This window comes from Erpetoichthys calabaricus, chromosome 6 (assembly GCF_900747795.2).
Source record: "Erpetoichthys calabaricus chromosome 6, fErpCal1.3, whole genome shotgun sequence".
Lineage (NCBI taxonomy): Eukaryota > Metazoa > Chordata > Cladistia > Polypteriformes > Polypteridae > Erpetoichthys > Erpetoichthys calabaricus.
The window spans coordinates 77,323,368-77,350,339 of NC_041399.2; the positions used below are offsets into that span (position 1 = coordinate 77,323,368).

The window sequence follows — 26,972 nt, forward strand, 5'->3', positions numbered from 1 at the left end:
GACCATTACGCGTAGAATTTCGAAATAAAACCTGCCTAACTTTTGTAAGTAAGCTGTAAGGAATGAGCCTGCCAAATTTCAGATTTCTACCTACACGGGAAGTTGGAGAATTAGTGATGAGTGAGTCAGTCAAACAGGTTCCAGTTATGACCATTACGCGTAGAATTTCGAAATAAAACCTGCCTAACTTTTGTAAGTAAGCTGTAAGGAATGAGCCTGCCAAATTTCAGACTTCTACCTACACGGGAAGTTGGAGAATTAGTGATGAGTCAGTCAGTCAGTCAGTCAGTGAGTCAGTGAGGGCTTTGCCTTTTATTAGTATAGACTAGCAAAATACCCGCGCTTCGCAGCGGAGAAGTAGTGTGTTAAAGAGGTTATGAAAAAAAAAAGGAAACATTTTAAAAATAACGTAACATGATTGTCAATGTAATTGTGTTGTCATTGTTATAACTGTTGCTGTCGTTTATTTATTTATATATATATATATATATATATATATATATATATATATATATATATATATATATTATATATATAATATACACACACACATAAACATTTATATACATATACATATATATACATATCTACATATACACATCTACATATATATACACACATACATAAACATACACATAAGACTTACTGAGTGAAACGGGCTTTCATTGACAATCATGTTACATTATTTTTAAAATGTTTCCTTTTTTTTTCATAACCTCTTGAACACACTACTTCTCCGCTGCGAAGCGCGGGTATTTTGCTAGTATATATATATATATATATATATATATATATATATATATATATATATATATATACATATACACACATACATGCAGTTTTAATAACACAGAAATCAATATAAACATTAACATCATTATCATATGAGAATATGAAGTAATATATAAGAAGCACATTTCATATAAATATAAATTATTAAACAGTAAAATCTTCTTCTGTAATTTGCTACCATGGCAATTTGTGTGTCTGTCCAGGATTTTAAATGACCTGTAGCTCGCAAACCGTTTCACCTATACACTTGAAATGTGGTACACATATAGTACGTCACGTCTACTATCCGCTTTATGGGTGATGATTGTTTTACTCTTTTTAAGTTTATTTTATTTTATTGTAGAATCAACTCCTATCTGCGCACAGCAGGGCAGCCGTGGGCGGATGCGTATGGTGTATTCACTCCATGTTATCGTGCATTGCGCTGTCAGTGGTATTTTGATAAAAGAATTTGAACAACATATAAGAAGCGTATAAATTATTAAACAGTAAAACATTAACATTTAAGAAGTAAAGTTACATTAAGTACTACTGCAGTGCCTTCGGGTATACCTCATTTTTTGTTTGCCCATTACATGCTTAAATGTATACATTTTTTGGTGCACCTACCCGAGAACACGCGACATATAACCGAGCGTGGGAGAAGCATGGATTTTAAACACGCGTTGAGTTCATCTGCTGGTCTTCCTCGTGGAATAACTGGTAATGTTTGACTAAAATGTACAGCGAGTAAAACGACATTACCTCCTATTTTTTTTTTTACGATCTCTGAGATCTTGCTTTTTTCGGTTCAAGGCTTCATAAGCTCTTTTATGTTGTATGGTGTACTTATCCCAAACCATCATCTTTGAATGTTGCAAGACTTTCGCCTTGTATGTAGATCGGGGTAATTACATTCATTGCATTCCTAGTCTGAATCACAATGTGATTGTATGGGTGGTTACCTGGCACTGTAGGGTTGCCACCCGTCCTTTAAAATACGGAATCGTGCCGCGTTTGAGAATGAAATTGCGCGTCCCGTTTTGAATCAATACTGGACGGGATTTATCCCGTATTTTTTTTATCATTTTTTTTTTAAAGCAGCGTCTCATGCAAATCATCCCACACGCATTTTATGAAGATGCCTCCTTTCCTACTTTTGATTGGGTAATACTTGATGTCATCGTTAGTTTGATTGGTGTTTTTAACTGTCCAGTGAGGAGGGCGTGTCTTTTAAGTACAGTCTGCAAAGTGTTGGCACTGAGATATGGCGTCAGCGCCATAGTTGAAGCCCCTAACGTTGCGGTCAGCAAGTCGGCTAACATCCGCCATGTGCCGTCTTTCAGTTGCGAGAAGCAGATCATAGAATGGTTGAAACTGTTGCCCCTAACGTTGCGCCACGGCGTGTGGTTCGTTTATACCTCGTGTGTTCTCATTAAACTTTTATCTCGCGAATATGTTATTGCAATCCGCAGCGGGAGCGTTTCTATAAACTTAATTTAAACTTACGTTTTACACCGTGCTTTCTTTCCCTTATGAACATGCTTGTATGCTTAACTCGCTCCGTTCTCAATTGTTTAATTAATTTTTTGCTCTTAGCTGTTCGCGGCTCTTCCTCCATTTCCCCCTACTTCGTTCTTTTATCTCGCGAATATGTTATTGCAATCCTTAACGGGAGCATTTCAATAAACTGATTGAAAATAGTTTTGCATTTACCTTTTTAGTAAAAGGCGAGCTTTTAAGCCTGAGAAATCAGCCCGTAAATGCACACGTTTAATTGCACATGTGTTAATATGTATGGTTACACAGTATTAAAAGACAGTGAACAACGTCAGTTACCTTTGTTCCCGCGTTTGATAAAAGGTGAGCTTTTAAGCCTGAGAAATCACCCCGTAAATGCACACGTTTAATTGCACATGTGTTAATATGTATGCTTACACAGTATTAAAAGACAGTCAAAAATTAACGTCATTTACCTTCGTTCCCGCGTGTGACTCGTGCTGTAAATCTCTTCCTTGTTTTTAGTTCACGTGATTACGTAGGAGGCGTGATGACGCGATACGTGACTCCGCCTCCTCCATTACAGTGTATGGACAAAAAATATGTTCCAGTTATGACCATTACGCTTTGAATTTCGAAATGAAACCTGCCTAACTTTTGTAAGTAAGCTGTAAGGAATGAGCCTGCCAAATTTCAGCCTTCCACCTACACGGGAAGTTGGAGAATTAGTGATGAGTGAGTCAGTGAGTCAGTCAGTCAGTGAGGGCTTTGCCTTTTATTATTATAGATAATACATACTGAAAAACATTTGAAGTATTCCAAAATCAGCTTAAGCATCCAGGAAGCACTAAATCATACCAAATTTCAGTGATACAGTTTATCCAGTACAATAGCACATATTTTATTTTTCTGTCAAATGTCAAGCCCCATATTTATTCACCAGGGGGTGCTTTTTCTCCCTTGGGATATGTTTCTTGATGCAGAATTGAGTAGAACCATCTGTTTTGTACCTATGATGAAAAATGATTACAAGAGAGAAATATGCTACAAAAAGAGATATATAAGTTTAACTTGCTTTAAAAGATAACATTCATTCCCAGAATATAATGCATAATCCTGTATACATACTGTACGTACATATTCAGACTGGAGAGCAGCAAAGGGACATCATAGCCAAGTGAGAGAATGCTGACATACAGGTGTCTCATCCAGCAGCAAGGAATGTTGGTGGCATAGTGGGATGTTTCTGACGTCGTGCTGGATCCTCGTCATTATAACAACTCACATAATTACATATACATAGAATTCATGTCAGATTTGGGAGACTCCCAGAAGAACTGACTGGTTATTAACATCTTCACAAACTCTGGTTTTTTTAACCATATTGGTCCAGCAGACATCGGCACCTTTTACAATAACCTGCTTGTGACCTTCACATATTTTCGGCCTGTCTCCCTAACATGACTTACAGCTGTCATTTGTCAATATCCCTGGCAGTTAGTCTCTCTCTCTCTCTCTCTCTCTCTCTCTCTCTCTCTCTCTCTCTCTCTCTCTCTCTCTCTCTCTCTCTCTCTCTCAGCTGAATTGCATGGCTTTGTTGGCACAAACAACCTTCTTGCTACACCATAGTAATATTTTTACAATTACAGTTTAACAAGTGAAAACAAAATAGTTAACTGACCAATAGGGACCAGCAGTGTACTGGTGCATGCATGGTCCCTAAGTGCATGACTAAGGTACTTATAGGAAAAAAGTACAACATCCATCCATTATCCAACCCGCTACATCCTAACACAGGGTCACGGGAGTCTGCTGGAGCCAATCCCAGCCAACACAGGGCACAAGGCAGGAACAAATCCTATGTAGGGCGACAGCCCACTGCAAAAAAGTACAACATTCATTCAAATGTCCAACTGCTTATTTGACAAATTACTTATTAAAAGTATTATATATATTAAAAAGAAAATGCCCACATCTATAATTTAATGATCTTACAGACACACATTTGTTCATTGATTTATTTATTCATCCATTTTCTGTACCTACATAGTCTATTACAGCAGAGTTGTTTGGTTCCAGACCAACACAGAATATGACCCTGCCCAGGGTAGGGTGCCAGCCCATAACAGAACACACCTGCACCAACATAAACTGGACCAATTCAGAGACTCCTCTTTTAACATATGTGCTGCATCTTTGGAATGTGTGAGTAAAGGATGTACCAAGAGGACAATCAATGTAAATACAGGAAACAAGTCCAAACTTTGCATACAAGGTGTCCAGGCTAACTAGCAGTGCCGGTCATTTTAATGAGCAATTAAGCTTTATCTCGAATATGAACAAATGGTTAATTCCACTGAGAAAAATAAAAAGAAATGATGCATCGTAACATTTTGCATTTTGAATTGTCATCCCATAATTTATGCCTTTCTTTTTATTTTCCAGCATGTAGTCACCATTCACATTTTTTTTCTTTTGCAAATGTTCACTAACAAAGCACTTATGTAACTCTTTTATTTTATAAAATGAGCTTCTTTAGTGAACACCATTATGCTTACAAATGGAAATCCACAGTTTATTCCTTTTTACAGTATGTTTTGAACATATAGGCTTATAATTGAGAGTCTTAGCCTCTAGGTCACTCCATCTAGCCTTTAGATACATACAGTATAAAGACTCAAAATTCATTTTATCAGTCTCTTGTTTTATGACATTTTTCTTTAAAACTGCATGTTTAACACTTTTATTGTGCAGTATATCACAGTATTAAAAAGTCTGGACTAGTATATTCAACTTGGGTTTGTGAACTGGCTAATAAGAGAAATCCACTAGTCTTTAAAATTACCTTAATATTCTGTACTGTTTTTCTTGTGCAAATAGCTGTCAAGAGTCCAAGTACAATGGATCCAGTCGTTTAAGAGCAAGGCACTCTGCTCCTCAGCATCTCCCAGGCTGTGCCATGGACGAAGATGACCAGTCCTCAATTAATACAAGGGATCTTCGATCACAAGGAAATAAACTGTTGACTCCACCAGTGAAAAAGTCAAAGCTACAAAGGGGGTAGGTAGCCGTTGCAAGTAAGCTGTCAGAATCTAGGCTCAGCAGACAATTTGCATTAAACATTTTATTATTATTATTATTATTACATGCCCATATATAACTAATGGCTTCATCGAAAATCAGGACATAGTATACTCATATTTTTAGTACTCTTTTATAGTTGAAATAAATGGGCCAGTTAAAGTTACGTTACTAAGTGGCTTGACCAGTAAGTTTGAGGCAGGATTAAGCCTGTAGTTTTTTTTTAAAAGTTATTATTATTTGCCACCATACTACACTACCAGCAACAAACTTGAAGACAGTTTGAATAAAACTCCTTTTGGGTTTAGGTTTCTTTGCTTTAGAGTATTATGTTTGAAATTTTTAATTCAGCATGTGTCATCAGAATACTAAAAAGAAAATAATGACTACTGAACTGTTCTTGAAGAGTCACTTGTTGCACAAAGTCCTTTTCTTTGTAGCTTTTCTAGTGTTCTGTATAGTGTTTCATTTTCATTTATTAATCTGAAAAGCTATGTTTGTCTGCTGTCCCTGCTATAATACAGTAGTATCATGGTGCTTGTATAACTTTTTGTGTGAGACTGTGGAGTCAGAAAACATATCGTGCAGATTGTCAGACAGTACAAGGTTATTCTTTTGAAAGCAGATAGCATGTTACAATTCTGTTACTGGATTAAGGGAAGGACTGTGATTACGTAACATTGTTCTTTGTCTCTAGATGCATGGAGATAGATGGTTGTAATTCTTAGTTCATTTTGGAACCTCTTTCTTCCTTTATACTCGGTGTCGAAGATTTCACCAAGCTCATTCTGTTGTCTTACAGATATAGTTATTAAATCTCTGGGCATGTTCAGGATGAACTTATTTTACCTGCACTCGGGTGAAATCATTGAATCGTTTTAATTTATTTTGTCCCTCTAAACATTGATTAAAAAAAATTAAATCTTTTTTTTTAATGATACATTGGAACAAACTAAAAGCACTTTGGTTGTCTCTATACCTTTCAGTGTAGCTTATTTGAGATAAGATGTTGTTTAATTCAATTGGAACAGATTTTTATATAACATTTTTTATTTGGATTGATAGCAGTAATTTAATACCCTATTATTCAAGAGGATATTAACCTTAGAATGTCACTTTCTTAACATTCATACAAGAAACTAATAATACAGTGCCTATAAAATGTATTTGCACTCTTGGAAGTTTTCCCATTTTATTGTTGTAGAACATTGAATCCCAGTGGATTTAATTTGGATTTTTTGACAATTCTTTTACTTTTTCTTCCTCTTCATCTTTTCTTCATCTTTTCCAGTTCTGTGTGTGAGCGATGTGCTTGATTAACCTTCTCTACTCAGTCCTGAATCTCCTCATCAGTCTTATCCTTTTCCTCCAAATAATTTTTTACTCTATCCATCCACCTCTGCTTTGGTCTCTCTCACTTTCTGTTCCCTGCACTTCCATTCCCATCACTGTTTTGCCCAAATATTCATTGTCTCTCCTCATGACATGTCCATACCACTTCAACATACTTTCTTGTACAGATATCTCTCCCAATTTTGTTGTACCTCTGATTGTCTCATTTCTTATGCTGTCCTTTATTGTAACTTCACACATCCATCTCCACATTGTCATTTCTGCCACATCTAACTACTACTTCTCCTGTGTTCCCTTTACTGCCCATGTCTCAGCTCCATACGTCATTGCTCGTCTTACAACTGTCTTAAAAAAACCCTTAACCTTCACCTTAATTTTCTGATCATATAATACTCCTGATAACTTCTTCCAGTTGTTCCATCCACATTGCACTCTGAGGGTTATCTCTGCATCTATTTTCCACTTTGGGCTACCACTGATCCTATATATTTAAATTTCTCCACTCTTTTCAGTAGCTCTCCCTGCAGGCTAACTTCTGAATCCTCGGCATCATTAAACTGCAAATATCTCTTCTTCCTATTTATCTTAAACCCTCTATCTTCCAAAGCCCTTATCCATTCTTCCAACTTCCTTTCCACTTCCTCTTTTCAGGTACTACACAACACAATGCCATCAGCAAAAGGCATGCATCAGAGGGATAATAATAATAATAATAATAATAATAATAATAATAATAATAATAATAAATTTTATTTATATATTCATTGGCCTTTTATCCCATGACTCAACACATCCATAACAAGATCAGAGAGGTAAGAACTTAAAGAAGATCCCTGATGCAAACATACTGTAACTGTTATCTTGTCTGTTACCCCAACACTGCTATTAAACCAAGTTCTTACTCACTCATGCATATCTTGGACAATCCTTGCATACTTCTCTGGTATTCCTTTCTCTCTCTTGCATCTCCAGACCTCTTGACGTGGCACTGTATTATAAGCCTTTTCCAAGTAAGTAAACACCATATGCAATCCTTTCTGTCTTTCTTTAAGCTTCTCTGTCAACTGTCTCAGTGCAAGGACTGCATCATCAGTTGTTCTTCCCCCTGGCATAAAACTAAAATGTTCCCCACTATGGTGGTCTCTTCCCTGATTCTTTTCTCTATAACCCTTTTCCAAATTTTAATTGTTTATGATATCACCTTTATCCCTCCATAGTTTCCACAATCCCAAATATTTCCTTTCTCCTTATAAATGGATACAATCACACTGTTTCCTCCACTCTATTCTCTTCTGTTCCTAGATGTTCTGCATTAGATTCCACAATGCATCTACTCCCTCTTCTCCTAAATTCTTTCACACCTCTGCAGGTATTTCATCCAGACCTGTTGCCTTTCCATTTTTCGTTCTTTTAAGTGCCTCCTTTACTTCCTCCCTCATTATTCTTGGTACGAGCCCTTTATTTGGGACTCCATCCCCAAATACTGCCCTTGGGTTTTCTTCATTCAATACCTTTTCAATGTACCTCTTCCACCTATTCTTGATCCTACCATCCTCACTCAAGATCACACCTTGCTCATCTTTCTTCTGCTTGACTTAAATTTTTTTAGCCTTGTTCCTAGCCTTCCCTATTCTAAAAATCATTCTTCCCCCCCTTCTTTGTCTCCAATTTTTCACATTCCTCCTCCAAAGCTTCTGCCTGGATATGTCGACACTAATCAACAGAAAAAAAAATCATTAATGCCAAAGTGAAAACAGATCTCTGCAAAGTGATCTTATTAATTATATTTTAAAACACAAAATGTTGGTTTCATGAATATTCACCCCTTCCAGTCAGTATTTAGTAGGTGTGCCTTTTGGTTTTCATTAGTTTCGAGTCTGTGTGCACAGGTCTTGATTAGCGCATCTGGACACTGCCATTCTTCTTTGCAAGGCATTTTGTCAATTTTTCTAATTTACGAAACTGCTCCTAACTTCACTGGGATTTAGGAAATCTTGTGAGCTGTCCTAACTCACTAGGACCTGCAAGAAGAAGACATTCAGGCAGAGATCAGCACACATATCCCAGGAAAGGCTGAATATTTTGGAAACACAAGACAGCAATGAACGCATATGTATATTGATTTAAGATATTTTTTTTATTTTATTTATTATTTGTAATAGTTCTTGTATAGTCACATAATCACTCCATCTATGCATGAAAATGCAGCTTTGCAATAGTGATGATTTGGGTATGTCACAACCGACTATTTCTTAAATTTTAAACCGAACTTTGAACAACCGCATGAGGTAATGTTAAAGCAAGCTGCATTCATGCAAATCAGCAAACATATAAAGATCATTGCCCCTAGCGTGGATGAGCATACACATGTAAATCACAGTTCATATCACAGTATTCACTTGCAGGTGTTAATTGATGCAAACTGTACTGTAGTAGCCAACATAATTCCCTGAAGATAAGCAGAGTTGCATGGGTGATTGACGGTGAAATGATATACGGATGTGCTGAGCTCTGCATTCCACAAACTTCTGGAACATTCATATTACCCTTTGGGATATTTGAAGAAGATGGGTGAAGACTTCCAGGGTACTGGGGTGGAGGGGGTGTCACAGAGTAACAGCACATAGTTTGAAAATGATCAGGAGCACTGGAAGAGTGAAGGCAACTTTTAGCCCTGGCTAGTTTCAGTAACTTTTAATTTACAAAATGTTTCCTGTAGTCATAAAACTGGGCAGGTGATTCTTCTGAAAGTACAGCTGTGGAGTGTCATTGTTAAGTAAATATGTTTGTTGTCAGGCTTAACGTTCAGTGTGTGTGTCTTGGTCTTTTTCATCTCTGTGTTTGTTACAGTATTATTCCAGATGATGTCGATAAGTCACAACAATTACATGCAGCTTAGAGCAACATCCTTTCTCATTAAGTTTTCCATCATCTTCTTCCCCTGCTACTTTGAATATTATTATTATTATTGCTATTGTTATTATTTGTGATGAAGCTTTAATGTTAGTATTGGAAAACATAACATCATCACAAGCAACCAGTTACAGCTCAGGTTGCCTAAAAATCATTGTTATTCATTCTGAAATGTGGCCTCTTACTCTCATTTTTTGGAGTGAGAGTAGGATGCTTTGTAACTAATCCTCATCTCCTATTCTGAGACTGGACAAATTCTTATCCTAATCAGACTTTTAGTGCAATTCCATGGAGTAATTCTGAGATGCTTCATAAAAATGGGCACTGTTTTCACTTTGACATTAAAGAGTCCTTTTCTCTTGATCAGTTTTAAAAAACAAATTAATTTGTCCAGTATTGTATATCAATGAAATCAGAAAACATCCACGGGGGTGAATGATTTTTATAGGCACTGAAAATCACTTACTTAAATATAATCCAAGCAAATACACTGAAATTCACTCACTCTGGTGTCTAGTGTCCTTTTTTATCCTCCTACGCATAAGTTGCAGTTAGATATTTGTATTGGATGTCAATTCTGACAAATTTTACTTCATATAAAAGTCCTATCAGATGATTACTGTTCTTATTTTTTTCACAGAAGTGTTTGTCCTCGAGATACTGTATGTACATTGACTCTTGATATATGCAAGGATAATTTATAACCCAGTATAGTTAAACATTGCATAACACCTAATATGCATTATATGAAAAATTTTCAGTACACGGTCTCAATAAGACAAAAGTTATCCAGGGAACATCAAGTCAAAGGGAGAAAACATCCTGAATTAGACACTGGTTTGTCACAGATCACATTCGTTAACACTAGACTGTTTTTACAGTTGCCAGTTAACCTAAAATTACAAAGTTGAAAATTGGAAACAAAGTCAGCTCCCTACAGAATGCCACTGCAAACACAGGTAGAAGATGTAAACTCTACACAGCCAATGGCCAGAGTGGAATTTAATTCCAATGCTGTTTAAACAACAACATTTACCAGTGCACCATTAGGCCATCTACCATATAGTGTACATTTTTTAATGCATTCCGTTATATAAATACATTAAGGATTATTCTGTATCACAGATATATACTTCTACTTCAAAACTTGTTTCAGAAAAAAGGCTGGTATTGGGAGTTAAGCAGCAGCAGCAGCAGCAGCAGCAAAGACCTGTAAAAGACTAGTGGAGTATTTGCGCTGTGCACTTACTTATTCACTCGTTTGGGGAGCTGGAAGCTATGCTTACAACAAAAGCAAGGAAAGAACTTAATAGCATCCAGTAGTTTAAATTGGGCTGTTTATTTAGAAATGTTTTTCCCTAATCTTCTTAATAATGCTTAGTTTGTAAAGTAACAATTTAATGTATTATTAGTTTCTGCATTTCAGTTCTTTATAAGGATATATTTTTAGGTTTTTACTTTCATAATACAACCCATATACATTATGGATCACATGCTCTAATTAAGGTATCACACATGTACATAAAGTGAGAATGTATTACTGGTTTGCATCCTGGCTAGATTATGTTATTTATATTTTTAAGTATTTTTTTATGGCAGTCTTTCAAAAGATAGCCTTCTGTTGAACTTTTGTAATAATGCCACAGGAAAACAGGGAAAGGGAGCCCAGCTCTGTGTTACCACCCAGTGCCCAGAACCTCTAAGTGCTTAGCTCTCCTGCTCCTAGCAAAGTTGTTCAGCAACATTGAATTAAATGGCCTCCAGCTAATCAGCACAGGCTATGCCACCAATTTGACAAGTATGTAGCCAAAATCATCAGCACAACAGCAAAGGGGGATGTAGATGAATGACTTCAGACTTTGACTACAATCATTGTCACCTTTGCAGCAGAGAGGTTTGGTGTTGAGGAGCACAAGCGAACTAGATCCTTGAATACACCTTGAATCGCAAGGCAGAGAAGAACGACTTGACTGTTATCACTATATCAGTGCCTTGTGGGAGGTGGATCCTCCACGGCCTGGAAAAGCTCCTACCCTGGGCAAGAATGAGCTTCAAACCAGCAAAATTCAAGGCCATGGTGTTCTGCTCTAATGGGACTCCAGGGTTTCTAGAGTGGCATCAGCAGGAATCCTGGTACAGACAGGCAAGAAGTGAATAGCCCAGGATGGTCTGAAGCTAGCAGAGTCTCAGCTGAAACACAAGGCTCTGGTGGGTGTTTTGGCAACAGTGCTGTTCCACAACCTCATTACAACAAGGCCCATGGTAAGGAAAGACGCCATCTTGTCCAGGAGGAAGTGTGTGTAGGTGTGGAGGAGGAGTGAACCAGCAGAATTATGGGCATGCAGCAACAGGAAGCATGGAAAAAGAGGGAGGGAGTGCTGGAGAGGAAATTATTTTGTGGTGGCATCTGGCAGGCTAAGCCACAGCATATCAAGTTCATGGTTCAAGCTGTGTATGATGTCCTACACAGCCCAGCAAATCTTCATACCTGAGGCAAGACTGGGTCTTCAGTATGTCCTTTGTGCACTGGAAAGGGTTCACAGGAGCACATCCACTGTAGCTGCACAGTATCCCTCAGTGAGGGTCGCTACCGCTGGCAACATGACCAGGTGCTCAAGTCAATAGCAGAGGCCATCTCTAGAGCCATGGCTAGTAATAGGATTATTCACACCCAAAGGGGCATTATCTTTGTTGGGGCAGGAGAGCAGCCTCAGCCACAGCCTTCAGTAGAAGCCGGCTTGCTCACCTCAACTCTGGACTGTGAATTGCAAATAAACGTGGGCAGACAGTTCAAGTTCCTGCACCACATTACACCAACTTTATTGAGGCCACACATGGTGTTAACATCTGCCTCTTCAAAGCAGGTGCTTATAGTGGAGTTGACAGTCCCTTGGGAGGACCAGATTGAAGAGTCTAACAAATGAAGTGGTCCAAGCACCATGAGCTGGTGGAGCAGTGCCAGAGGAGTGACTGGAATACTCATTGTGAGCCAATTGAGGGAGGGTATAGAGGCTTTGCTGGCCACTCTTTATGCAAGGTCTACACCCTGCTGGGCATCACAGTAGCTCCAAAAAGGAGAGACATAAAGTCCACTATAGAGGCTACAGAGAGGGGCCTCCAGACGGCTGAAGATCAAGAGGTCTGAATCGTGGGCTATTGCTGCTGGGACACAATCAAGGTTCCTGATCAACCCTGGTTAGGTCATCTGAGTGAAGGGTGTCTGATGTTCAGAGACCCGAAACACCCGATGACCTCAGGAAGCATTACTGATGATGTGTCCCAGCGCATCGCTGGATATATCTTTAAACTTTATACATCCAAGTCATGGAAAATTAGAGTAATGTCAATGTGTTACTTCGGCACTCTCTAGAAGCATTGTTTAATTTATTATATATGTTGCCAGAACCTATAGAAAAACAGTTAAATGTTGTTGGTACACTTCCTTGTACTCCTGTATTTAACCACAGCTCCTACCAGAGTGCTTTCATTTAATCTTTACCTAATTCTTTTATTCAAAACATCTTATAATTAAAAAATTGCCTTGGCTAACAACAGCAAGTTAACATCAGAATACATCTATGGTATACACAATAAATGCCTTTAGGAGGGGAAATTGTACCTATTGAAAAGACAAAAAGAATGTCAATTTACTTGTTTTAGTCTTTTACCTCATTTTTCAGTCATAGCAAAAGCTTGTAAATAAATGGTTTGGACTAGTGAATCAAACATTTTTTAAAAATGTTTAGCTCCCTCATTACCACTACAATGTCCATCTGTTAATTCATTTTCAAGCCCACTTTATCCAATAATAATGTCACAGTAATCAACACATTGTAATAAAAAAAAATTAGTTCATGACAAAATGTATATACTGTATATACTGTAATTGTTACTCCATCAGGCTTTTGCTGCATCAATTAATGGGGCACACAAATGAATAGCAAGTAACAGAATCCTTCACCTGTAAAATAATAAAAGTTAATTTTTTATAACCCACACATCTGAGGGGATGCAATGTGAGCAGATACACTTTTTGTAAAAGCTGATTAGCATTCAGGTAGATCTGTGAACTTTAAAGACTCACATTTTTAGTATGTCCTATTCAATTTGCTGATGATCAACCTTCAATTACAAGCTAACAATGCTAAATGAGGCCTCAGGCAACCAAAACACAACAGGCTTTGAAATCTATATGCATTGTGCATCAGGAGAAGGTAGGATAGGTGGATATCAACTTAATTAAAAAGTGTGTATTTTGCATCTGCTATACGTAAGAATTCATAGTGCATCCGGAAAGAATTCACAGCGCATCACTTTTTCCACATTTTGTTATGTTGCAGCCTTATTCCAAAATGGATTAAATTCATTTTTTTCCTCAGGATTCTACACACAACACCCCATAATGACAACGTGAAAAAAGTTTACTTGAGGTTTTTGCAAATTTATTAAAAATAAAAAAACTGAGAAATCACATGTACATATAACTATTCACAGCCTTTGTTCAATACTTTGTCGATGCACCTTTGGCAGCAATTACAGCCTCAAGTCTTTTTGAATATGATGCCACAAGCTTGGCACACCTATCCTTGGCCAGTTTCGCCCATTCCTCTTTGCAGCACCTCTCAAGCTCCATCAGGTTGGATGGGAAGCGTCAGTGCACATGTTCAATCAGATTCAAGTCTGGGCTCTAGTTGGACCACTCAAGGACATTCACAGAGTTTCCTGAAGCCACTCCTTTGATATCTTGGCTGTGTGCTTAGGGTTGTTGTCCTGCTGAAAGATGAACCATCGCCCCAGTCTGAGGTCAAGAGTGCTCTAGAGCAGGTTTTCATCCAGGATGACTCTGTACATTGCCGCAGTCATCTTTCCCTTTATCCTGACTAGTCTCCCAGTTCCTGCCGCTGAAAAACATCCCCACAGCATGATGCTGCCACCACCATGCTTCACTGTAGGGATGGTGCCAGGTTTCCTCCAAACGTGACGCCTGGCATTCACATCAAAGAGTTCAATCTTTGTCTCATCAGACCAGAGAATTTTCCTTCTCATGGTCTGAGACTCCTTCAGGTGTCTTTTGGAAAACTCCAGGCGGGCTGCCATGTGCCTTTTACTAAGGAGTGGCTTCCATCTGGCCACTCTACCATACAGGCCTGATTGGTGGATTGCTGCAGAGATGGTTGTCCTCCCCCGATCGCTCAGTTTAGATGGCCGACCAGCTCTAGGAAGAGTCCTGGTGGTTTCGAACTTCTTCCATTTACAGATGATGGAGGCCACTGTGCTCATTGGGACCTTCAAAGCAGCAGAATTTTTTTTGTAACCTTCCCCAGATTTGTGCCTTGAGACAATCCTGTCTCGGAGGTCTACAGACAATTCCTTTGACTTCATGCTTGGTTTGTGCTCTGACATGAACTGTCAACTGTGGGACCTTATATAGACAGGTGTGTGCCTTTCCAAATCATGTCCAGTCAACTGAATTTACCACAGGTGGACTCCAATTAAGCTGCAGAAACATCTCAAGGATGATCAGGGGACACAGGATGCACCTGAGCCTAATTTTGAGCTTCATGGCAAAGGCTGTGAATACTTATGTACATATGATTTCTCAATTTTTTTATTTTTAATAAATTTTCAAAAATCTCAAGTAAACTTTTTTCACGTTGTCATTATGGGGTGTTGTGTGTAGAATTCTGAGGAAAAAAATGAATTTAATCCATTTTGGAATAAGGCTGTAACATAACAAAATGTGGAAAAAGTGATGCGCTGTAAATACTTTCCGGATGCACTGTATATAGCCAAACTTTAGTTTAAAAAAATTAAAAAACTAAAAATATCTGAATTACAGTAAACTGCCCTAATTTGGGTGTTCATAAGAAATGCTTTTTTTAATTCATGAGGTAGAAGTATATAATAAAGAAGAATATTTGTGTCATATATTTGAAAGATTAGACTTTAAATTGAAGCACATATTTAAATATTCACAATTATAATAGACATTTATAATTTTTTTTACTCTCTGATAAAGGTCCATAGAGGGCTAGAGCCCTAGTAAAGAACCAAAAATAATATCATATTTGTAATCACTGACCTTGGAATAGTCTAAAATGATACCACCACCTGCTTATGTTTTAAATTTGTCATTTTTAACCTTCTAGGAGTGGTTCATAGAGGCACCACCATAGCACAATCGGTAAAGAATCAAATATAAAATATTTTATTCCTGATAAGATACCTTGAAATAACATAAAAAAAACACTCCACATGCCTATATTACTGATCCCGATTTTTTCAATGTGTTGTGAAAAGCAGCAAATTTTACCCCTCATATCCCATTAGGGGATGTACCCCTCAGAAGGTGGTTAATGTGGTATGCATAGTTTCAAGTCCTTCTAATCATCTTTGCTGATGACATGTATTGGTTTACTCTTTATCATAAGTGTGCATAAACTAGGGTCAAAATGGCCTAAAACTCAGGGCTTTTTGGGGTCTATAGGGCAAAAAATAGATTAGATTAGATTAGATTTATATTGGATTATGGGGAGCTCCAAAAATCTTGGGGTCCTGCATGTCTAGACATCAAGATCATTTGAACTTTATATCATATGTGGGGGCTTTCTCATACCAGTAAGGGACACGGAACAAAAAAAAACCTGAAGTGATTCAGTGTTCATAAGTAATTCTTACGAACACACTGAAATACTATATTTATTAAGGCTCATTACTTTCTTGTAACACTTATTAGCAGTACACTGTAAAAACACAAAAACATAAGAAAACCTTCATTTGTATTCCATTGGTAAACTTAAGTTGGCTTCAGCTATGATTGTGATTTTATAGAGTAAAATCATTAGGCATTTGCTTACAGTCAGCTTGTGAAACTACAATGTTCTGATGATAAAATGTTTATGCTTGTCTATGGAATGAAAGAGAAAATACTTATCAATAAATTCAGCAGTAGTGCTATCCATCCATCCATCCATCCATCCTCTTCCGCTTATCCGAAGTTGGGTCGCGGGGGCAGCAGCTTGAGCAGAGATACCCAGCCTTCCCTCTCCCCGGCCACTTCTTCTAGCTCTTCCGGGAGAATCCCGAGGCATTCCCAGGCCAGCCGGGAGACATAGTCCCTCCAGCGTGTCCTGGGTCTTCCCCGGGGCCTCCTCCCGGTTGGATGTGCTATTTAAGGGCTATATTATTGAACTGCATTGAAATAGTCACTTTGCCACTTTCCACTTTTAGATTATGAGAAGAAGAAGAATATCAGAAAAACAAGTTTTTAAGGCACACAGTTGCTCAGACAGTTGGAGAATAGTTGCCTTATTCACAGGCAAGAACAGCTACAGAGTTTCAACAAAATGTTCCGCTCATCTTCTTGAACACTTTCCAATAATGCAGTTCTACATAAGTATGGTATAATTCTTATTTGTTCAAATACAAGTTGGACGACTTGTTAGTATCCATTTGTTCACTTGTTTTCTCAGAACAAATCGTCAACAGTTGCTTAGTTCACAGCCAAAGGCCACTTACAGAGTTTCTGCAAGAAAATCAGAGAGCAAATTCTGATAAGGTGAACAACAAACAATATCTAAATATCCATGAAAAGCTGTGCTACAGTGAGGAGGTTGTCGCTTTACTATGAGGAGCCATTTAGGAAAAAAGACGTATGTTTTTAATGCAGGCACCATGAATTGCTTTCAGCATAACTCTATTGGTTTGCCATGAGTTTTACCTGTGAAAGGCTGCAGTGGCAGACAACCCCCCATCACTCCTTCAGTCACGGCCCCCACACGCTATGCGTGATGTGTTTATGGGATGGGGCAGTTCTGATTCAGTATCTGCCTCTCCCCAGCGAAATAAAATATTACAATTTTTGGTGGAGTTTTCCTTTAATATCTGATCATGATTGACTCTTCAGCCACTAACTAATATGGTGAATTTATAAGTACAACTTTCATGCTAAAATATATGCATCCTTCACTCAAAAGGCAAAGCTGTTCCTCCACTTATCTTATCTAGACCATATTTATAATGTTCATCTGCACCCATACAAACATGTTGAAGGCAGAAAATGTCAAGCACAAGCTGGCAAATCTCTCTTGAGATCTTTTGCTTTTATTCAGTTATAAAATTCATGTAAGCTTACTAGTCCAAATAGGTTTAAATATACTTCTTCATGAAGAAGGCTATCCTGTGATTAATGTTACTACAGCTTTCTCATCTTTAGCATTTATAGTGTTCCATGTGATTAACTGAAATACCCCCTGCATGTACTGATATCAAACCCAATTGACAGCAATTCGGTAACAGTGTCTTTTATTCTCTCAATGGCTACAACATCTTATGGTAACTGGGTTTATTTTAGCTAAATTCCAGTATAGCTCGGCGTTGTTCTGTAATTGACTATTAGCATCTGATTTAATATTAACTGTGGCTTTAAGTGACAGACCTCCTTGATGCATAGTAACATATTTTAATGAAAGCATAATGACAGTGTTATTTATTATATAGTTTTCATTTTAGATGTATTTCATCATATATGTCTTTTTCTTTAAAATCCTTTCAACCAAACTGAAATGTATTAAAGAAAAACTACAAACATTACTTAGCAGCAATGTATGATGGCCTTCTCAACACACTTGTCATATGAAACTGCAGAGTAGAACTTGATCAACAGAATTGCTCTGATCAGTTAATATCAACCTACTGGCAGATTAGGACATCAGAAAGAATGCTTTTGAATACTCCCTTAGGTTGATCATTCAGAGTATATTGCCAGAACTTCATAAAGAGCAAGAAAAATGTACGCTTACTAGATATCATAGGTATCCAAATTATAGCCAAACATTGAAGAATGGCTAAGAAACATTGGATATGATGCAGTGTAAAATTTGTTTACTGACATATTTTCTTTCTCTGTTTCTCTATTTTCTGACAAGGTTTCTTCCATTTTTCCCTACAAGGTTTTTTTGGGAGTTTTTCCTTGTCTTCTTAGAGAGTCAAGGCTAGGGGGCTATCAAGAGGCAGGGCCTGTTAAAGCCCTTCGCGGCACTTCTTGTGTGATTTTGGGCTATACAAAAATAAATTGTATTGTATTGTATATTTAGAATACTTTGATTGGTATAAATCACCATAATAAATAATACATTTTATTTATTTAGCACACATTATAAACAATGTTATCTCTAGGTGCTTTAGATTATTATAGAGGACATAAAATACAATAAATAATATCTGCATGTTAAAATTCAGTAAATAAATAACTAGTCATTCTAAATCACTAAAAGCACAATGAAAGTGATAGGTTTCAATCTCCATTTAAAAACCGCCAGTGATGATAAGGCACAAACAGACTGTGGCAGTTTGTTCCATAGTTGCAGGCTAATGGAGCAAAAGGCTTAATGACCAGTTGTAGACTACTTTGTTTCTGGGACAACCAGGGAATTAGAAGATACAGATGAGAGCGAAATGGCAGACGTGACTGTAGTACATAACTTGCAGCTGTGAGACACTTATATGCAAGGAACAGAGTCATATTTTGGATCTGCTCCTTAACAGGCAACCAAAGCAAAGAAAAAAGCACAGGGTATATGGGAATACTTTGTGTATTAGTCAGTAGTGTTGCATGGTATACCAGTATAGAGAAACTACAGAATAAGTAAATTTATAAAATGGTACCATACCAGCATTATGTTAATTTCAGTACTGGAAGTAAATGCTTTCATACAGGCACTTTGCAGTAAGAACTAGAATGTGTGCACCTGCTTACCCAGTCTTCAGTATAATGTATTTCCTCGAGCTCCAAGCATAGCCTCAATACCCCACATCCCCCAATTTCTGAAGGAATATTTTTATAAAAGCACTCTGAAAACTCCTGTTTGTCAGCTATGATAGATGTAGCCAGCGGCATCGTTTGGGATTTGCATTGGGCGATCACTGGCACCCAGCACCTAAAGTTTCTGGCTGCACCCCTAGCCAATACCCAACAATAATAACAGGAATTTGCTTCAAGACTCCATGGTTTCGGCACAACATTTTCACTTTTGCCTATATAGGTCAGCAGAAAAGCTGAAGTCTGTAATAGGTGTACTGGAACTTCTGGATGGTCTTTAATGGGAGTCCAACTAAGAGAGAGTTGCAGTAATACAAGCTGGATGCTATAAAAGCATGAACCATCTTCTAGACATCTTGCATTGACAGAGGTGACTTGAGTTTTGATATATTCCTGAGGTGATAGAAAGATGTCTGTTACCAAGGCAATGTGGCTATGGAAAGTAAAAGTGGGCTCAAACTTAACACCTAAATGTGTAATTCAGGATGATGATCAGGCCTCTTACAGTAATATTAGTTTAGCCAGATTTTTATGTTTTTTTTTATCTGGCATGGGGTACCCAAAATAGTGGCTTTTTGATTTTTATTCATCCAGCACTGGCTATCATCCAGTCATTTTATGGCATATGATAATTTTAGATTATTTTTAGAAAAATGTAGAAATACTGTAGATGTGTGTGTCTTTGGCAAAAAAAAAGAAAGAAAAGTTACTTTGTACTTGTCCTTGCATGTAAATCAAGAAAAGAACTAGGATATTTTACAAAAGCGGTGTTTTTTCCTTTCAGTAAGATAGGAGGTAAACCATTCCAACACAATACCGGAGATTCCAGAATCACTGAGGAGATGGACAGCAGTGTTGAAGGTCAAGAAGAATAAGCACACTTACAAGAGTCTGAGTCTACAGCCATAAGAAGTGCATTTACAATCCATCCTAACACTTTCTCATCTTTGTAAGCAGTTTGAAAACCAGATCACAAGGCATCAAATCAATCATGTGATGAGACTGTAGTGGCAAGATGACTGTCTTCTCAAGCACCTTAGACTTAAAAGGGAGGAAGGAAATGGGGCAGAATCGAAATTAGGTTTTTATACCTGTGGCCCAGTTTTTTAATTTCCTGATCTCACAAGAAATTGTGTAATTTTTCAGGCATATGTGGCAAGATTGTTTGAAAGAGTTTAATTACTAGTGATGCATTTCTCCATCAGCTGCTAATCGAGGTCAGTTGATTTTCATCACAGACAACTTGATCAGTAAACTAGCCAATCTAAAAAAAAAATATTTTTCAGAATTTGCTTTTCTAAGATTTACTGCAATTTAGCTGGGTGCACCTTTACACTAAGTATTACAGTACCTGAGAAATCACACTTGTCATTTTGCTATAAACAGAGAGCAATGAGGCCAACATTTGGAGAGAGTAAAGTTAGAAATATAAGCTTTTACATTAAAAAAAATGGAGTAATAAACTGAGAAAAGGGAATCTGAGGAGTTGCCCTGTGCATGAAGAGGAATGAAAAGACAGGTGTGTCTTTGACAGAAAATAAAAGAAAATGACCTGTAATTAAAACACACTCCTTGTCTGAATATGGATGATGAGTGAACATATACTTAAAAAAAGGTAATTAAATATGTTAATAAGTTAGAAAATCTCTTTATGATTTGTATATCCAAATCTGATTATGGCAGATGAAGCCAACATCGCTGCTTTTTCCTGATATTCCAGCTGTTATCCTCCCTGCTAACTTTACCTAACTGCCATATCTCCACTTTGCTGCCTTTACCCACTTTTCTGACATGTCTCTGCGTTCCTGCTTTCACCCACCTTGCTGCTGATTTCCTGCCTTATGATTTTTATGTGTCATCAGAAGGCAGCGCAGGAAAATTAATTTCCACTTTGTGAGGAGAAAAAAGTATATCAGCATATCAGTTCAGACAAGATGTTTTGTAATATTTAGAGACTTATGGCCGAGACCAAAACAAGCTCCAGACAAAACAGGCTCAAGACTGAGATGAGACCGAGATCTGGTCAAGCAGTGTCAACACCAGTCACAAGATCAAGACCGAATCTCGAGATCTAAAACTCTGGTATTTGCTTTATTTTTGGTTGACAAATGTCATGCTTCAGTACTCCATATTTAATTAATTACCTTCTCTGACTAAAATATGACTGGTAGTTTCACATCCCCTTTTATAGTATGTGGGACAGTGCAAAACTTCGAATCAGTCATATACATGTACATATACAATCACGATGCTGCAGACCTTCATTGGTTGCTAAAGCCACCTGACCCATCTAGCCACAATCACGTGCATTTGAGGAGTTCTATGGTGCACTCCAGACGTTATTTTTTCACATTTCCTATGCGCTTTGGGTTCAGTATGAGGCATGATGTATCAGCATCTGTGCAGGTAGCCACTATCACCTAGTATATTTAATGACGATTGCTATTAAAATTAACAGTATAGATCATATGAAAAACTGAAGGTTCATCCAGTTACCTTACCAACAAATCAGCAGCTTTTAGCAAGTTGTCTTCCAACACTACTTTGCCTCAAAATAAATTAACCGTGGGTTCTCCCAGGCTACTATGCCACAGTGTTTGTTAGTCTTATCTTCGTATCACACATGACTTGTGCATTAATGTAATGTAACTGCTTATGAATAACAATGTGACAGCTTAGCTATTAGCTAAACAAATGGGCTTGATGGACTCAGTGGTGTTCTCTTGTTTGTCAATTTTCTTATGTTCTTATATGCTGGTTTATTCTCACTAGCTGCCTTTTGTTACAATTTGAGTACTGTCAATTGCCACGATTACATTCTGCAAACCAGCCACTGCTGCAGATTTCCTTTTTGCATTGACATGTACAACCAAACCATAAAGAAAATTAATATACAGCCTCATCAGTCAATTTAAGGCTTATAGCATAGTGGGCAAGATGGAGCTGAAGCTTGGCTGAGATATTTCTGACCTGTCGGCCAGTTCAACAGTGCCTGTTGCCAGGAAGTCAGCCATTGTTAAAACCTGGATAAGAACTGGTGTGGTCCAATTTCATGCAGCCTGCCTTTCAGCACATAGTTCTAAGAGAATGGCTCCTAAAAGTGTAAACCACGCATCATCATGGGCAAAAAATATCTGACCTGTCTCTAAAATCTTGTTCCCGTCATATATGACTATTTGCATAGTCTTTATGCGGTGCCAAACAAGCCATGTTATATCAAAATATTAGGCCATGAATAGGCTGTAGGGAATTTTTTTGATAGTTTTCTGTATGTCGGGAGGGAAGCTGCTTGAGTTTTTACTACACTTTGGTTTATAATCCTGAGAAGTGACAAGAGGTAGCCAAATAAACTGTCAAAAAGACCAAAAACGTTCTGCAGTGCAAAAATGTAGCATTGGCCCACTTCAAAGGGATCTATAAAAAATGCAACCTAACACACATTGCTTTTGTCACTTTACCCCCAAAACTGACAATAAGGCTTGTTAGATTCAGAGACAAATGTGTCAATTTTATGTGTAAACTTTGTAGTGGGGTTGCATAAAATGTCAATTGTTCAGTGTTTATTGACCAAGCAATGTTCTACACAGCAGCATTCCTGAAACTTTGGACTTACAGTGCTGCAAACTTTGACATCTTTTCACTTAAAATAATAGTGAAACTATAAAGCAGTTTTTATCATAATACAAAAGCAAATTTAAACAAGTTATATTTTGTTTATAGCATAGAAAGCACTTGTAACTTCGAAAAGTAATAAAATTTGTTTTGTAAAAGTCTTCAAGTTATATTTTAAGTCACTTCAATAAAAGTTCTGCGTCTTCCAGTAAGGCTCTGCTCCTTCCTTCTGTACCATTAATGAACCAGTAATTTCAGTGCTCTGTGATTAGCTCTAAAGAGGAGATGCATCAGTCTTCCAAAGGAAAGTGACTCCATGAGTCACTCTATCAGCAGTGCAATTGTTGGGTCACATATCCCCATTACTGTCGTAGAAGAATTTGACACAGATTATTACATCCAATGGGGATACCATTTAATTTTACTCCAGACTATAACTGATCAACTCCTGTAGAAGTAAGTTTGCCATTTGAGATGCGTTGAAGACTGATTTTCGTTTTGGCCTATTATACAGAAAATATTATACTTTAAAATGTCACCTTGGAAAGCATGCATAAAGCAAGTATAATTTATTAACATTGGTATGTTGTGCCCCTGTCACACTGCCCTGCTTATATTGTATGTTTTTTATAAACCCAAAAGCACCAGTATTTAATGACTGGTTAGATGAACCCTTATTGCTTATCCTAGCAACACAGGCTAAACTTTAGTAGTCCTTGCTCATTTGCTTTAAGGCCATAGAATTGCTGAATTAACAAGGCTACTTGCTTCCTGGACACTAAGTCATCGATGTCTGCTTTTGTACATTAAATGAAGTACATGACTATCAATGATGAGAACACCCGGTAAGCAAATTAAAAACTCCAGGAATTGTGGAAGGGCAGTGTTAGCTTATTTAGTTAAAAGTGATGATGCCCCACCACCAATAATAACCTCGCTAGCTGGCGATGTTTAATGGAATGTCTAAGGTAATGATTGATCAACCTGTTAATTTTACACATCACTCAACTCAACTTCACTAGGGTATTTTCAGTCACCCTAGTGACTAAGCAACCAAACCAACTTGAAAAGAGAGATACAGACATGTAGAGAAATGTTCAGAGAATCAGCAAGGAATTGTTTCTTTTCTATGTATTTTATTACTTTAGTACTTATTACTTTGTGTAATAAATCAATCTTGTTATATTACTTTGGTCTTAATGTTTTTTTGTATTTTTTTTTATTTGTTAATTTTGTAAGAGCCCCCCAATTGTTCTCTGTCCCTGCCACCCACTCCACTTTGAGTATAAAATATATTTTTTCAATCTTTGAAGTTGAGTGAGAAATGTGTAATTCTTGATGGTAGTGATCCATATCCATTCTAGCAAACCTACCACAGAATGTAGAAGGAGAAATCAATTTTGTTATGGTTTTACCACAGTTCTACTGGGTTGAAATTTGTAGTTTGACAAGACCTGAAAGTGGTTGCTTATGCAAGAAATCAAAAAAAAAATGTGGACCAGGTGAAGCAGTTATGTAAAACAAATAATGGACAGAAATTCTTTAATGAGAGACAAATTAAGAATCATAGGAAATGTTGGATTGTTGTCATAACTAATAAGACATATGTCTTCAGACATAAGATAGAATTTATATGATTTATAAAAGAAACTGTTTGTTTTGATTGAACAACCCTTTTATGTAAAAATGTGATATTTAGCCAAATACAGTAAATGATGACATTTTCAGTCAGGCCTGTGTTTTGCTATTTTTTCCTACCAGAAAAATGTGGTTAGATTCATACTATACCATATCTTTTATATCTTTTGTTTTTGTTGCACATTTTGTGTAAACCAAAATCATAAGTGGTGAAGTGTGGTGTGATTATCATCAAATGCATGTAAGACAATAGCAACTTTGTAACTCTATTGTAGAATTAACATATGCAAATTAAGAAATTATGTTAATGTTGTGAGATATAAAAAAACGACATCAGTCTACTGAACCAGCCCCATTTCTTACAGGTTCATGAAGCACTAGAGCCTATATCTGTAGCATCTGATATAAGACAAGAATTGACCCTGGGTGACCCAAGTTCATCACAGAGCACACAGCCCAAAGAAACAAATGTGCTCGCTCAAAGCAGCCCATTTTTTTTTCTAATAAGCATATTATTGTAGTGTGGGAGGAAGCCAGGATATCTCAAGAATTGTGTAACTCCACACAGATTCCTGGAGCTGTAAGGCAGTTGCTTTAGCCAATGTTCTTCCATGATGCCCTTTAAGAGAGTGTTTTATGTGTAATTCTATTGTATTTTGCTAAGTTGGTGAGTTTTTCTTTTCTGGGTGTTTCAGTTATCTGTATAATGGACTGGTCCTTTTTCCATAGCTGGTACTTTCCTTATCCCAAGTACTACTGGGATAAATTTCGGCCAGCTTCAATCCTTGAATTTAATTAAATAGGTTTAAAAACTGATAGTTGAATGTTTCAGCCACTTTCAAACTATAGTCAGAGAAGCATGTCATGCAAGGTAGACTTCGGAGAGTTATGATGGTCCTGAAAACAGTGTGATAATTCTCATTTATATTATCCTCTTCAATATGATTTTTCAAATCACTCCATATCAGGATTTTTTGTATTCATAAGTGTACTGTTCATGCAGAATGTGTCTCCTGTTGTTTAGTGCATGTGTAAAGTAAACTAATATTGATATTTTTTGTCATAGCCCCAGTTTACTATAGCAGGGTTAAGTTTGGTCACATATTTTTACATTTATGTGCGTTTTGTAAATAAATCTAAATATTTTTATAACCAGAAAGGCTTGATGGGCTGAGTGGTGTCTTCTCCTTTGCCTAACTTATTACATTCTTAAATTAACAGTATCAAAGTCATACTGTAGGGATAAATCACAGTCTTTTATTAAAGCAAGTATTTTTAACATTTCTGGGGTGAAATTGGACTGTTTTCTAATGGGTAACAAAATAATGCAGCTAGCTGTCTCATGCTCGAGTGTTTTCATTGCTCTTAGTTCACTTTACTGCTGCTATAGTGATTTATTTCCAGCTCACAGGATAATCAGGCGGAGTGTTTTTTTTTTTTTCTTCTACTTTCTGCCTAGACTTGCTCAGTCGGAGAAGTACCTGAAAACAAAAGATGAAGAAGATGATATTGACTTGCACAGTCTGCTCAGAGGTAATGAGTTCTTTCTTAGTAATTTATTTTTAAATTAAACTGGATGTGTAGTTTTAACAGATAGAAGGTTGAAATTAATGTGAAGCTGGCAAATGTGGTCGATGTTGGATTTTTAAACAATTTTTAAATATGCACATTCGTCCTACATTGTGCTGAATATGGGACATGCACTTGGGAATTAAGATGCTCCCTAAGAAAACTTTATAAAAGATAATATCCTATCAGGTTCAAGATTAATTAATTCAGAATATGATAATAATTTCTAAAAGGCTTTTCTGTATCCTTTAGCTTTGTCAAATAATGGTGCCATATCCCCTGTTTAGACTGTAACAGAGTCACAATTTAACACATGTGCACTGCAGTGGAACAGGTGTTAAACTTAACCAAGAGTGTATTACCAACCAATACATAAAATAAGGGCCTGCTTATTTAAATCTGGTCAGGGTTGAAGAATCAGAAACAGTAAAAAGAAAGTTCGGCACTCACTATGATCTAAACTAACAAACCAAAAATTAAATTTTCTTACCAAGAGGAACTTTTTGTTTGCAAAATATGAGCTCTTTTCAAATGTGAGATTTGCATTCAGATTTTTTTCTGTCTGCCAGTTTAGATTAAGATAAATTGTTGGACACTGTGAAGTCCTAAACTCAGTTAAACACCTTTATTTATGTACTTTGTACGTATTACTCCATCTGGTAATTTACATGTAAAAATGTAGCTATCAGACACATTAGAATTTATGTGTAAGTTA

At 37.1% G+C, this 26,972-nt stretch overlaps 1 protein-coding gene across 2 annotated transcripts in view; it reads left to right on the forward strand.

Moving 5' to 3' along the window:
• Positions 1-26,972, forward strand: part of LOC114653416 (lethal(3)malignant brain tumor-like protein 4) — a 527,140-nt gene that overhangs the window by 328,448 nt on the left and 171,720 nt on the right. For both annotated transcript variants that reach the window (XM_028803732.2, XM_028803736.2), the window contains 2 exons: positions 5,152-5,331; positions 26,148-26,221. In XM_028803732.2, the coding sequence (XP_028659565.1) occupies positions 5,152-5,331; positions 26,148-26,221 (254 nt within the window). The remainder of the gene's footprint in view (positions 1-5,151; positions 5,332-26,147; positions 26,222-26,972) is intronic.